Below are 15,817 nucleotides of genomic sequence, written 5' to 3'. Positions count from 1 at the left end.
AGGAATGCACTTAAGATTTTCCATCTCCTTCTCCCATGGCCTGGTTAATACACGAATGTAGAAAGCCAAGGTGCCTGTTACAGCCCCCTCGGGCCGACCGTGTACGTATGTGTATGTGATCTACCGAACCTGTGGGGGGCTTATCATACCCACATCGCCCATAGCCTGCATCAGACACGCGTCTCAGAAGACATGTGGGAGCAGAAAGTGGCAGGAAACCACTACGCAATTGAATTTCTTTTCCTCTCTGATACTTCTCCAGGTATACTTCCTTCACCTTAAGGTTCCTGAAGGTCAATACTTACTGTGGCATTGAAATGTGCTCGGAATAAAAATTCTGTGGATACAATGCATATGTCTCATACATCGTTCCCTGGACCAGTTGAGATCTCTACCACACACGTATATCTTAACATACTTGTGCCTGGCGCGCATACAAATCTCCATGGCCAGGGCTGTGGTTAAAGCTCACTCGGGCAGACCATACATATGAATACTGAACCGTTGGTAGCCTCATGGCCTGAGCTTTCGGTACTCAGACAGTACGTACCAGCTTTATGACCGGTGTTGCCGTTACTCGGACAGAGTGAATAGTTTCAATCTTGATCCATTAAATCAACATTGATTACACTCAAACAATAGCACCTAAGTATCGTTAATTTTACAACATGTACAAAATGTGATGAAGTCACATGCACAGTGACTATTGTAGAGTGCCTACGAGCCTTATGGCTAGGGTTATCTTTACAGACACTCCGATAGACTGTACATATGATTTACGTTAAATTACACACTGAAATTGGGAGCCTTAGGTTGCCGTTACTCGAGAAAGCCGTATGTGTGATCTTCTAATCTTTAGGAGCCTTATGGTCAAAGTTGCCGTTACAGACTCTGTGTGTTTATGTATACTCCCCCCAGGAATCTTATCACAACCCTATCGCCAGCAGGCCGACCCAGACATGCGTCTTAGCTGGGAGTTGAAAGTAGATTCTGGCAGTGATGGAACCGGGTGCGCTGGCCTGTACTAGGACGGGAAAAAGTTTATTAGTACCTTACCGGAGACTGTCGATGATGAACAAACTGTAGATATTTCATTTGCCAAGTTTAGCTGTGAGGTCCAAGGAGAGAACAATTTCATACGGGAACGCCTACAGGATAAATGAAACTGCGCGTATCAGTTGAACTTCTTTCACCTTCCACCATGCTTCCTAATCGAACATTATTTCCATGGGACCACTCGACAATAGAAGAGAGACCAAAATGATAAGATCATTTTAAGGCATTGAAGGTCATTCAAAGATACCTAAACTTGTTTTCATGGCACCGGCAGCCATTTTCGTTCGTTCCATCATGGCGGTCGTGTTCGTCTGCTTACTCTTGACACACGTGACCGTACTACCGTGACTCACCGGCCTTATCCGCCCTGTCGGCCTTTATTGGGCTCTCCATCTGTCACAGCGTCTTCACTGACCGGCCTTAACCGTCTTGTCGGCCAAATATGGCACTTCTATCTGTCACGTCGTGTTCACTCTCCGGCCTTAACCGTCCTGTTGGCCTTATATGGTACTCTCATCTGTCACGTCGTGTTCACTCTCCGGCCTTAACCGTCCTGTCGGCCAAATATGGCACTTCTATCTGTCACGTCGTGTTCACTCTCCGGCCTTAACCGTCCTGTTGGCCTTATATGGTACTCTCATCTGTCACGTCGTGTTCACTCTCCGGCCTTAACCGTCCTGTCGGCCAAATATGGCATTTCTATCTGTCACGTCGTGTTCACTCGCCGGCCTTAACCATCTTGTAGGACATATACAGCAGCAACATCCATCATAACGCTGTACACGTCACAACTACTAAACGCTTTCGCATTCAAACGTCAACAATGAGCAACATTCTCCAGTTTGATTCCCATTGAGTGCCTGTCGAAAAGTGTTCACATTTGTCATGATAATCCCGCAGCCCTTGGCATTTCGTACGCAGAAATCCTCTAAACAGTCGACGTCAGTGCCCGGACAGCTAAATTACTCATAAGATAACAGCTAAGGCGGGTGCCGGGTCACCATAAACTGTTCTTTTAGTGACATTTACAATAAACACAATATGACGGAAAAGGACGGACAGAACGACGGCGTTTCTGCCCAAGTACGGTGGAGTTCTGCCTAAGAACGACGGAGTTCTGCCCAAGGACGAGGGAGTTCTAGCCAAGGACGATGGAGCTCTGCCCAAGGACGGTAGAGTTCTGCCCAAGTACAGTGGAGTTCTGCCCAAGGACGAGGGAGATCTGCCCAAGGACAGCGGAGTTCTGCCCAAGGACGATGGAGTTCTGCCCAAGTACAGTGGAGTTCTGCCCAAGGACGGTGTAGTTAGGCCCAAGAACGGTGAAGTTCTGCCCAAGGACGAGGGAGTTCTGCCCAATGACGAGGGAGTTCTGTCCAAGGACGACGGAGTTTTGCATGCCCAAGGGCGATGTTATCAATGTTACATTAGTGTATTTGCATGTAGAAGATGGGTTATACTGGCTATACACTACTAATACGGAAAACTCTGTTGTTGAAAAGTAGCTCCTCATATAACTCTAGAAACTTGCTCAGTTATTCCCCCTATTGCCGTTGTATCTGAGAGTTATGAACTTTTTCATGTCTTGTGGTATTTCCTTCGCTCATCCCCCTGATATTGCCTTCACTCGAGCTTCTCACGATGCCAATAGTACCATTAACCCCTGCCCTAATAAAAATGAATTCACGTCCGCTTTTCCATGATTTTGGTTGCCTTCATAAATGCTGAGAGACGGGGATAGCGCGCTTGGAATATTAAATATATAACTGACAGCAGAAAATCAGTCATGTTCGCTTCTTTGTCTCGCATGAAACAGATTTTTGCAACATCATCAAACAAATTGATGTTCGTCTATGGTATGTTATCCTCTTAAGTACACAATGTCATCAAGCAATCAAATTAGTGAAATATGGATGCAGGAAATGATACATGATGAAAGGCAGATAACGAACAAGATGAGCTTCTAGTTTACTGCACAGATATTAGAATTACTGTCGGACCCACCTTTTCAAGTTTCATCTTTCTCAAACCCAATCCCAGCGGATATTACCATATAATATAAATTTAGATATAATACACTCGTGAAGTTCATGTTCAGGTAATAATCCGCGGCTCAGTGTCGTTGCTGAGACAGTTGGCCTGTGAAGTGGAAAATCAAATTATCGAATTAGGAAAGTGAGATCGAATTTACAACGGCCAAGACGCATGAAGTGTTGACAAGAATCTTATACCTGCAAAAGGTGACATCCCAGAGGAACTGGTTTCACGCACGTTTCAAGCTCTGAAGTAGAGGAATGATGTCTTGAATATAAAAGAAGACTTCTGACTCAGGTGTACAAAGTTTTATGTCTACAATAGTTCAATATTCGGAGTAGGGTGCCAACAATCTCGTACTCAGCAACAGATGTTCCCGGAGGGAGTCATTTTACCCACGTGTCATGTCCTGTAGTAGCGACAGGCTGAACTGGAAACTGGAATTCAAATTCAGGTCGGGGAATTCACTGGCTGGCAAATCTTCTTCTCATCTCCTAAAGAAATCTCATTACAGAGAAACTTATACCATACATCCTAACATAGCTACTGAAAGTGTAAAAATTGTCTTAACTCGGATTGCGGAATTTCGGTCTCAGATTACAATAGGCTGAATAAGATGTCAATATGACAGTCAAGTTGGTTATGATTCCATTGTCATATGAGCAGACATGCACTGATTAAACCCGCGGAACCCGGGATAGCGAATTCGACACATTTGGAGCGTATCGGCGCATCAAATTGCTACATTGAAGTAGCAACAAAGAAGGTTTTTGGAGGTGTGCCAACTTTACAATCTACGCCGCTTCCAGGGTCTTATCTAGTTAAAAGTATGGAGATACTGACGTGGTTCTTTTCATCGGTACCCCGGAACTTTGGCGTTCGATGAGTAAGCGTGTGTACCTCTGACCCTGACTCCTATAAGGAGGCATGTGCATACTTCACACTGGTAAAGAGATATTTTCCATATTTGAAGCGCAATTGAAGAGCTACATTGAAATAGCAGTAAAGGTCTTTTAACTTCGCACAGAGTACACTTCTTCAAGGGATCATATATCACATTCAGGATTGTTATACCTGCATACAAATGTTACTTTTATTACTTTTTATTAGTGTTTTGATACGTAATTTAGTCGCTTACAGCTGCTGTTGTTGTTTCTGCCATGCATTACACCCTGTAGAGGTTTTGAGATAACACTCACTCATTCATATGTGTCTGGCGCGCGCAGAACCTTTGCTTACATTTGATGTAAGAGAAAAATGTTGCCAAATGCGACTTTTTGGAACCCTTTAAGGCTTACACGTCGGACAGGTAGATGGCAAAAGTCTTGGGTGATAAACCCGAGCGAGAAACTTCACAGGCATTTCCACAAACATCCACATCATGAGGGTATATTAGTCTTTTATCGTATTTTCTGGCTCGGATAACTTGATTCATCAATCTGTCCAGTAATGTCAAAGAGTCACGTAGGGCAATATTGGTAGATGTGAGCTCCGCCACTCAACCGTGAACTTGACTAAGAGCTCCAACTTCTCCAAACTGTGGCAAATGCACTCCGACTTATCTGGCAAGAAACTTGGACTTAACCCAAGTAGTGCACAGGAACAGGAGGGATTTATTTTGTGGCAGGATTTGAAGAATGGTATGTGCTGAGTATTACACCGATAACACCCCCCCCCCCCCCCCCGCAAGAACAAGGAGATTTCATCACTGTTTTCTCCACCAGCCAATCAAACTGTGCAATCAGACAAGATAATCCGATACGAAATACTTGCCACCTGCCATGGTATGGGTGTATCTATATCTGTGAATATGTATTAATATTTTGAGGCTAGCCATTTTGAGGCTATCGTATTTGGTGCATGTTTTCAATCTACCGATATAAATTAGATATAGAGTTGATATGAATTCTGGAGGACAATTAAAACCTTGCACCAACATCCACAGCATGACAGTATATTTCCTTGTCCTATTTTCGTGTGTATAACATCAGACGTCAATGCGTGGATGCCACAGGCTCTGCCAAGTAGGGCAGGGTTCAGGGTGAACTTGCCTGTGCGCTTCAGTTCCCACAGACCGCGACAAACGTATCCCATCGCCTCTGGCAGTACACCTTGGCTTAGTCTAAGTACTGTAGTACGCTGGGGAAGGAATGATTGTACATGTATTTTGTGGTTGGAAGACCCAGACCTTTCATGAATACCCGCAAACATGACAGTAGTTTTTTTTTTTTTGTGTGTATTTTCTTGACTTTCCAATTAAAAAGTCTACCCGTGAATGCACAGCCTTTGCTATGTAGAGCAAAGTTTGATATGAACTTGAATAATGGAGCTCCCGTCGCCCTGTCGGGAACTTGAGAGCTGAAGCCCATACAACCGAAACAAATGTACCCTGCCTGCTTCGACGATAAACCTGGACTTAACCCCAGTAGGGAACAGAGAAGCAAGGGGATTATCTATTTTGTGAGAGGCCATTATTTTCCAGGCCTTTCAAGAACACCCATATAACATCACAGTACGTTTTCTATTTGTATTCTCTTGTGTTCAAACTCAGACGTCTATGCGTGGCTGTCACAGACATTTCCATGTAGATTGTTATGAACCTGAAGGAGCTCCTGTCACCCAACCATGACCTTGTCCGAGAGCTCCAACTTCTCAAAACCAAAACAAATGCACTTGCCCTGGAGCTCTTTTGGCTCATGGCAACAAACCTGGACTTAACCTGAGAAGCACACCAGCATTAAAGCAGGATTATTACCTCCATGAAATGTCATGGAGGTTATATTTTACCCAGCGTTTGTGTGTCCGTCTGTCTGTCTGTCTGTCTGTCTGTCTGTCAACAAGATAACTCAAGAACGGCTGGATGGATTAGTTTAATACTTTGTGTGTTGGTAGGGTGCGATGAAAGCTGGAAGTGATTAGATTTTGGGCCCCCTAGCGGCTTCCCTTGGTACTGCAGCGCAACTTCCGGTTTTGCTATCTCGTGTTCTGAACACGCTATGGTCACAATTTTTGAGTGTTACATAGCTCTTGTGCTCAGGAATAAGTGACATAAGTTTGGGCCCCCTACCGACTAGGTTTGGGATAGCAGGGGCATTTTTGTCAAAAACTTCTGAAGAGGATAACTCAAGAAGGGAACAATGGATTTTTATGATTTTTGGTATGTAGGTAACTTAGACAATGTTGTACAAGATAAGATACTAATTATGCAAAATAGGAGTACATTTGCATAATTAATGAGAATATTCTATCATAGCAGTTTTTTCAATGTATCTCTTGTCCCGGACATGATATAGTCTTGACATTTGGGTGGTAGATAGCTCATGACAAAGTGGGGCAGATTTCAGCCCCCTAACATGTAATTTCGGAACTGCAGGGGCGTTTTTGTCAAGACATTCCAAAGAGGATAACTGCAGAAAGGATCGACGGATTGGCATCATTTTAGGGGTGCAGGTAGCTTAGGCAAGGTGTTCATAATGATATACATGTTATGCAAATGAGGACCTTATTTGCATAATTAATAAGGAAATTGTATAATACCATTATTAGCAATAACTGGACTTCAATAAATGTAACACTTACTAATTAATGATAGATGGAATATAAGTAGATACCAAATATGGTAATGAGGAACTTATTTGCATAATTTATGTAAAAATTGCAAAGCCGCTTTATGTCTAATAATTGGAATTTTATACTTGTGACATGTGTACGTTAATCAATGATGAACAACACCACGCATAAATTATGTTAATGTGTTAGTCAATTGCATGAAATTTACAAAAGCTCTAAATTTTCATGGAGGTATGAGGTCGCCGAACTCTAGTCTTGAGTATTTTTCCAGACCTAGCACGGACTCTCGTGGCATGATAGACTTGCATTCTTATTTTGTTCTGTTTCAAATCGGTGAATACCATGCAAGGCTAACGTCACATTTCCGGCTGGGCTGTTTGTGGAAACGAAAAATAGAAACTTATTGGTAAAAATGTACACTAATAATTCCCATGGCTATTCCCTTTACGTCTTGTGTAGTTTGTTGTCTTTTATAGCATACTTTCCCAAAAGCTGCCCGACCCGGCCCCGGTTTGGTAATGTGACGTAGGCCTAAGGCAGGGTTTACAGTGCGCCTGGCAGAGAATCCAAGTCCGTACAAACCGTGACGAATGCACCCCGCCTCCCCCGGCAATAAACCTGGACTTGACCCGAGTAGTAACCAGGGAGGAGAGGGATTACCCTTTGTGAGGAGGACATTCGTTTCCCAGACCTTTAGACACACACGCACCACTGCGGCCAGCATGACAGATGGCCGGATGCTAACCGCACGTCCCCGCACGTAAGGACGCCCCTCTCCTACCTTTGAGGTGTCGTCAGCCGTACACGCAGATAGAGCGGTCCTGTTTGTGTATGAAAAATGTATTTTGCCGTAGGGGGTTCTTAGTCTTTGTAGTGTGCAATGTGGCTGAAGCATCAGGAAGGGTATAAAACACAACCATCCATCCCCTCCGCATCCCACGCACACCGTAACTCACCTGACGGCACGATGTAGTGGAGGCAGATGGGGTCATATTGTTTTATGACTATTCAAATGTGATTCTGTGTATTTTCACACACTCGCTCTCCGGAATCATCATGCGTGAACATTAGGCAGAACGTTGGACAACGTGACCAGATTCTGAACTTTCCTTTCAACACAAAAATCCTAAACGTGATATGTTTTTCTTCTGTCGATGCTACTTTCAAAATGTCAGTTGTCAATATCAATCCCCTCTAAGTACAGCAAACGCCAATATATATCATGTGATGTGATGTGATGTGACGTAATCCTTTACGTCACAACCTCCTTGTTGGATATTTTAACCAGGAAGATTCAAGGCAATAGATTTGATTGTCTATAATATGAACTTGTGTCATGATTATACATGAGTTTACCTAAAGCTGTCAACGTCCAGGTTTAACCATCCAACATGGTGGAAAATACTTACGTCATTGTCACGTGAGTGCAAACTCCCGCGATATGACCTGTGATGTTTTCATACAGAGCCTATGATATAGTTTGAATGATATGATGGGATGTCATATAATATGGCATGATATGATATGATATGCTATATGTTTGATGTGCAATGGTATGATATAATGTGATGTTTTCATACAGAGCATATGATATGAATGGATATGATATGATATATGATTTATCATATGAAATTCGCTTTTCCCTTCCAGGTGCCCCGGTTAACGTCACTTGTGACATCTTCGTGCAGAGTATGGGTTCTGTGAAGGAAACGACGATGGTAAGGACGTCTTGTTAACTCCTAGGTCTTATTCAGTTATTATATTATTTGGCTGTAAGAAACATACAGTCAGAGCTGCACAGATAGCGACTGGATATAAAAAGGCAAGCTAAAAACTAAGACATTAAACTAAAGCTGTATTAAAAAATAGTGAAGTAACAAGTGTATAAAGTTACTGAACGTGATCGAAAGGTGCCCTGAGTATGTGATTGGGATAGGACTCATGTCAAGGGATGCCATTGTGTGCAACAGAGTAAAAGATTAAGTGTCAGATAGCTGTGAGTGATAAGCACGACTTTACCGATCAGCTCCATCGTAGTGACAAAGGCATAATCGACTTATCCATTCACTCCTGGGCATTATCGCACATTCAGGAGAAATACCACCAAACGTGGTGAACATAAATAGATCGGTTTTGTCAATGGAAATACAGAGCTCATGTATCACGCTGCTGTTTTCTACCTTATCAGCGAAGCAATCATCAAGTTAGATGAACACATCTAAAGTCTGCCGAAGCAGAATAGCATTGACGATGAACAGTGTGTATTGTGACGACTAATCCACACGTGTACACAGGCTGCATCCACATATGCTCACAAGCCGTTGATTGAGTCTTCACATCAATGAAGAAAGCACAAAACAAGACTGAAATATGTCCATGTAAAGACTACCATATCTGACTATAATCCGCAGTGAACGATGACTTTTATGACTGTACTGGTGTGCAAATTTTGATACCCCCAGCGTATCACTCTATGACAGATCATCTATGACAAGCACAAATTGTGCATGAAACCAGCGACATCATAAAATGTCGTTGTTGAAACAACAAGTACACTCGTAAAGGCAACATTTTCGCGAAAACGCAGAATGTTTTCCCCGTAGCCTTTTGTCAAGCATCTCGTGGTGAAAAAATGCTCATATTTACAATAACAGCTGATATCTAACCTATGCTCTGATTGACTACAGACGGAGGAAGAAGAAGAACAAAGATAAAAGATCACACGAGCAAAAATGAAACGTTGTTCCCTACGGGGAAAACATAATTGCCCAAGCAGAATGACAAAGGGATATGTATTGCAAACTCAAAGCCTGTCATCACTGATGTATAATAGATTATCCTTTAACCCACAAACACGACGTGTTCTGGCTCTACTTGAAACAAACAACTAACAGGGAAACTCTAAAGACTGTTGAAGTGTAGAACATGGCATGTACGGGATTATCCGTGAATCTGGAGACAAACGCGACTGTTTTTGTTCCACCTGCCAGAAGACGTTACTCCTGCCCGCCTGCCTGCGGCTAAACGCTGTTTGTGTGATTACAGGGATCAGCCAGGGCACAGTTCCGGGTATAAAACCTCTTACCGCCGCTTCCGGAACCTCATCAATTGTCGCAGTAATGGAATAAATGACTCCATTAGCGCTCAGCTGGCAGAAACAATTTCTACAGACCGCAGCTCAAGTGGAACAGTGAGAACTGCGTCTGTCATAACAGTCAGAGGAATTAATTCTGCATTTAATATTCAATCATTTCCTCTATTCTACGTTTTGCTTCCTTCTGGCAACGTTGGACAAATTCCATTTGTCAATCGTAAATTTCTGGCCACCATTAGTTTTTATGTTATATTACTACATCTCATTTGGAGTTCCTTTGGGAGAAAAGGGTCTTACGTAAAATCACCATATCTTTCTATGCACGACTCCACTAGCAACTAAATGGCACAGAGGGATCTCGTCAAAAGATGTCTAGGATGCTAACACTTTAGAAACTAGGACTGGCATTCCCTAGCTGTTTGAACGTACTACCGGGGGTTGTCACTCTCTTCGTAAACTTCTTGTAGACTTATCGCTATGGTTTTTTTATGTCAAGTTTTCCATTCATTGTTGTCGTCTTCGTCGTAGAGCACACCATGGAATGTCAACTCGGGACGTATGGATCACATGACGTCACTCCCCCTGTCCCATCAGCTGTACTGCTTGATGCAGTGTCTCTCATGAGGACATTAATAAGAGTTGTACACTAGTGTCGTCTGCCTGGGTTCCGTGTTCCATCCATGGCTCGACGCCATGAGCCTTTCCTGACGTCCTGTGCTGAACTAACTGTTTACGGAGAGGCACCACAGGGGAGTCTTTACTCTAAACATTACAGCACGTTATGTCGTTATTTCCGCGCACCGTGACATTCCGGTTGTCACACAGGCACATTCGTAATGACGAGTTCACTTTCAGACGACATCAAAGAGAGAACTTTGCGTCGTTATGACATGAAAGTTCTGCAGTCTCGTCATTGGGTTTTTCTACCTAGTTGAGTTGTGCGTTGGTTAGCGTGAATGGTTTGTTAACGTTACATTTCGTGCCATATCACGGTCACGTATTTACGGTAAACCTGCGCATCATGGTTAGGAAGAAATTTATGCCCAAAAGTCTACAAAAATAGTCACTGTCAAAACTCTGAAAGGGATGAAAGTATACATTTGTCACCCTCCAGAAGCTGTCTAGTAAGCTTTAAAAAACCTTATTAGAGACACTAATAAGAATACATGGTGTTTTGCAAAATTCGCAGAGCATCATGAGTTGTCATAGCAACTAAAGGGGTGAGTGTTCTACACGTGATGGCTGGGAGCGAGTTGTACAGAACGATACATCAAACGTTGTTAAAATGACGGAAATGATGCGGACATAATGCAACTTTGCAAGCGTAAGCGTACAGATTTTGCGGAGAGCATTCCTCTTATCGACAATCCAATGCTCTGATACAGCACTGGTGCTCCTTGCAGATTGTGGCTATCTGTTTCAACCATGACACAGAGCTTTCGTATAATCTAACTCTGCTTTCATTGGACAAGTACATCTATCTGTACCAAGTCTTCCTTTCTTATAGTAAGACGTTTTCTGATATGGCAGACCTCGGGATCACAACAGCTTAATGGTCCTCCTGGTCCATCATGGAAAAGTCAGCTCTCGTCAAAAAACCTTTTTTCATATACCTATTCTAGCCAACCTTGTACAATCAGATCTGTGAACTGAAACGACCTAAAATGACGGCATATCTCACATATCCACCTGACATGTACCTACGTTCTTTGAACAGTTTTGGAAGCGATTGATTTCTTCTCGAATCACAGACCTTGGAGTTACAACTCCATGTCGGGTAATGGCCTTCTTTGCTCTTAGGTTCTCCTTCAAGATAAACCTCTCGCGTCTGTTTTCCTTGGGAGATTGCATTTAGTTAAAACTAGGACTTCTTGCAGAAAGAGAAAGTCCTCCCTTACTCGCCGGTCTTGCATCAGACGACAGATCCAGCCGGTGATCTCAACCCCTGATAGTGACGCGGGAGGACTACGTAAACCTGGGTTACTGAGATAAGAAATGCCGGTCTTACAGCTGAAAGGAGCAATACGTACGTACAGTTTGCGACTGAATACTGGAATTTAAAACGACGTTTCAAGTACGCGAGATGGCGTCGATCCAATAACCTTGGATGACCTTGAGGTGGTTCAGATGTGCGCACAAGATTTATTACGTATGTAAACAAAGGATTAAGTTTGATCCCTACTTGACTGACCTGTTAGCCTGGAGACCAACAACCAGGCGGAGGCGCACTGGCAGAAGCGGACCTTCGGAGTGTGACTAAAGGCACGACAAGGCTGGACTCTTAGCTACTTTAGGCTTTTGATGACCCCGAGAGTTAACGTTAGGTTTTGTGTAAGTCACAGACTCTCAGAGTCGGAAGTGTAACTCACATGTACAGTCAAATAAGGATATCAGTGGTACTGCTTTGCGACCCTTGCAGTCTCGCGGATATCGTAAATAGTGTCGATAACGTTAGTTTTTTTTTATATTGGAAATCCCAGTAACACAGACTGAAAGACAAACAGACAGACGGATATACAGACACACAGACACAGGCGGCCGCACAGACGAATAGATAGACACATAAACAGACGGATACACACACAGACAGACATACAAACAGATGGGCAAAACAATTGGACAGACAGACACGACTAAACAACACTTTTCTCCCTTGGGATGAGATGACGAAACCGGAGTCGATGACCGGTGGTTGTACCTCCTCAGTGTTGCTGAAGGGAAGTCTACACCGAAAGGCGTCTGGACTCCAGGCGTCTTAAGAAGTAAAGTGGTCTTAGGTTTGATTGATAGCTGAAGTAAGCAAAACGACGACGTACTTTTCCTCCCAGATTAAAAGATCCTTGGCCTTCCTGCTATGACTTCCTTGTAAGGAGTAGGGAATAGATGTAGGAGTTGTTTCCACAACTCCGTGCCGAATCCTTTACCACAGAGGGTTATTTTAAAAGTTAGAAAACCTTATCCGTAGCCAGCATCCTTAGAAATCCCATATATTCCCTCGGCAGCTTTAAGAAGTGATTCATGGTCTAGAGGACACGTTAAGACATCTTGAGTCTTTCCGCATCTTGAGCAGCTCGCGGAAAATCCATGAGGAACCGAGTGAATCTTAACGGTCTGCAACACCGGCTGTTGCTCTGTGAATCAACTATACAGAAACTAGCAGAAAAAACTCTCATGTGTACTCGCAAATAAACTTGTTGAAAAACGGAAAAATAAAAGCATATCCCAGACTTTCTCATAGCTCTCACTCTGCTACTCTGTACAGAACTTCTCATTGCATTTAAATACTTTTCCGAAAATAAGCACACTTCACTATCTTGCCTTCTAATAGTTTTCTATGTTGCAGAGTTGAGTTTAATATTCCGTTAACCATTCCTTACTTACCGTCTTCAATCTGATGCGCATTTTGCCACTTTGCGGCTTAAAACCCCAAATATCGGGAAAAATACACGCCACGTAAACGAGACTTTTTATCATGCACTCAGCACGTTAAATACTCGTCTGATGTGACAGTCATAGTTGGGTTCAAACAATGTTATATCCTTAGCCGGTCTCTAATGGCTGAATATGAGTCTGGCAATGAAAATGTCCATATCGTACTATCGTACACAATCGTTCACGGTCCATGTCCAGACTGAGGATAACGAGTGGAGCTAATCAGACATTTGATGGGTGTAATGTTAAGTTGTCAAATTACTTTCCGTATTCCCTATGTCTTACGCCCTTAAGTAGGCGTCTTCAACATATAAATATGGTTGTTGAAAGTCAGAAGATCTAGGAAACATTACCCCACGGGAGATGTTTTCCTTACTAAGGTTATTTACTCGACCGGCGCCGTAGTAAAGTTCAACCGATGAAATTCCAGCGTGTTTATCGTGGCGGAGACAAGATATCGATTTTATATAGGAAATCAGCAGGTGATGGATCAGAACTGGTCTAAGCCGGATCCAAGCCGCCAAATTACTAACAGATCAAAGGACAACCTTGGAATGTGGTTAGGCTCGATGAAGAGTATCTTATAAGTTTATCTGATTGGTTGGACTGACATGACCCCAGGCTGCCTACCTAGCGGGCTGTTGGTAACGGACAGTCTTTGAGGTCAGGATGGAAAGGCTTTTGGCCAGCGCAATCTTATCTTTAGTGTGGTGGTTTCTTTAACATTTTCAAGGTCTGGCTCTTTTCAAAGTGGAACTTCCGGCTTAACGCTCCATTCGAGGGACTGCAACTCTAGCAGCATATAAATTGGTTTTGAAATGAAATGCGTTCCGTATATTGACGACAGAATGCGATCATATTTTGTCCTGCTAGCAGTAGATGTCAAGTAGATGTTCGACGATGACTTGCATCAGATCAACATTAGTGTGAAAATAAGCTTTGCGATTATGACTTTATCGACCATTCTATTCCAATATAAATGTTGTCATATGTTCATGTAGCAGCAAGAAGTTATTGACTAAAACATAATGGAGAATATAGTTGATTTTTAATTTTTGTACGGTTTTGCTTTCATTTTGTTTTGATTTCATCAGCATCTTAAAACAATAGAGTGTAGTACTACTTGCCAAACCTAGGTGGCTTTCAATTGTTCGTCAGTGTGACGTCACAGAGGACGAAATTCATCTTTTGTCTACCTATGTTGACTTAAGGTGGACTAAAAGTTTCCAAGATAAGAATAAAAGTATGATTTTCTGCAAACCGCTATTGGTTAACCGCAGATCGACACAAAATGCCACATCACCTGTGAGTGATTGAGTCTAGCGGTGTTGGCGCCAGACCTGGGTATCGGGTGACCTGCCAGGTAACTTGATCTCTGTGTGAAATGCGGTATTGACGTCTCCTCATCTCAAGTTCATTCCAAGTTCAAAGGACGTGAAGGCACAGAACGACCTTGGGGAATCATCTTCGATTTGGCTTCGTTATATTGGCTGTGTTAAGATTCAGTTCTGTTCAGAATTTCTTATAGAATTGTTTTTTAATTGACCAAAAATTATTTACTTCGCAACATGACTACATATTGAGATCGCAATTTTCCAGAGGAAGTAAATGTTTACTCATTTCTCCATTTATTTGTTCTTTACCCAACGTGGCAAGTCCCTGACCGAAAACTACCTTTCAGTAAGGTTCCATAGTTATACATGAACAAGAAAGAATTATGATTAATATCAATCCATAAGATACAAATCGTCAAAACAAATTCGGTATTATAGTCATTGAACAAACCCTCCATCCATGACCTTATGGGAGTAACGCGTATGTTTTACTTAAGATATGGAGAAAGGGACCTTAAGGACCTATGTTTAACACTTTCTTCCGACAGGCTGGAAGACATGGAACGAATTCATTATCGGCGTTAGTGAATCTTGCCCACTGCAAACATGAGCGATGCAGGAGTGACGTGTTGTCTAGACCAGCCGGCTCCTGTCCGCCCCCTCCTGCATCTCATTACGTTTAACCATCCAATATGGCGGGAAATAATTACGTCATAGTCACGTGAGCACGAACGAGTGATATGACCAGATATGGCTGGTGTCTGTATCTGTATCTGTATCTATATAGCCGGTATAACCGCCCTTTGGCGTCACACACCAGCTTCGCAGGCACGCGGCGCGGCAGCAGCTGATTATATTACCTAGAGCCTAGAGCTCCTGCCCGTTCTGCATCTCGTTTCATTTAACCATTCAACATGGCCGACAACACTTGCATCATGGTCACTTGAGCAAAACACCGAAATATCTCACTATCCCGTACTTGACCCCGTACATCCCACTGTATTGTCTGCACTCTGCAGTATAGACAGAAGTGGCCGAGTAAACGTAAAAACAAATTCATTCTTGCAGCACAGAAAGCAGATCATGAGTTGTAACGACGTTTATCTCAGTATGATTTGTATCGTGTAAAATATGCAATTTATAAAAATCAGTAGTTAAACTCATGATCTTTAAAAACCTAACTTGGACAGTATTGGCTTAAACATAAGTAACCAGGTTTGTAACTAGCGACGTGCCGTCTAGACCGGCCGGCTCCAGCCCGCTTTAGTTTGTATCCACGGCGTTTCACTACCTGTCAGCA

The 15,817-nt window shown here is 42.9% G+C and overlaps 1 protein-coding gene across 1 annotated transcript in view; it reads left to right on the top strand.

Moving 5' to 3' along the window:
• LOC118422878 (glycine receptor subunit alpha-2-like) overlaps positions 1-15,817 on the top strand; it is a 58,206-nt gene that overhangs the window by 36,086 nt on the left and 6,303 nt on the right. The window contains exon 3 of the mRNA XM_035830709.1: positions 8,308-8,375. Within this exon, the coding sequence (XP_035686602.1) occupies positions 8,308-8,375 (68 nt within the window). The remainder of the gene's footprint in view (positions 1-8,307; positions 8,376-15,817) is intronic.

Source organism: Branchiostoma floridae, chromosome 9 (genome assembly GCF_000003815.2).
Source record: "Branchiostoma floridae strain S238N-H82 chromosome 9, Bfl_VNyyK, whole genome shotgun sequence".
In the NCBI taxonomy this organism is placed as follows: domain Eukaryota; kingdom Metazoa; phylum Chordata; class Leptocardii; order Amphioxiformes; family Branchiostomatidae; genus Branchiostoma; species Branchiostoma floridae.
This window is presented reverse-complemented; position numbering and strand designations above follow the sequence as displayed.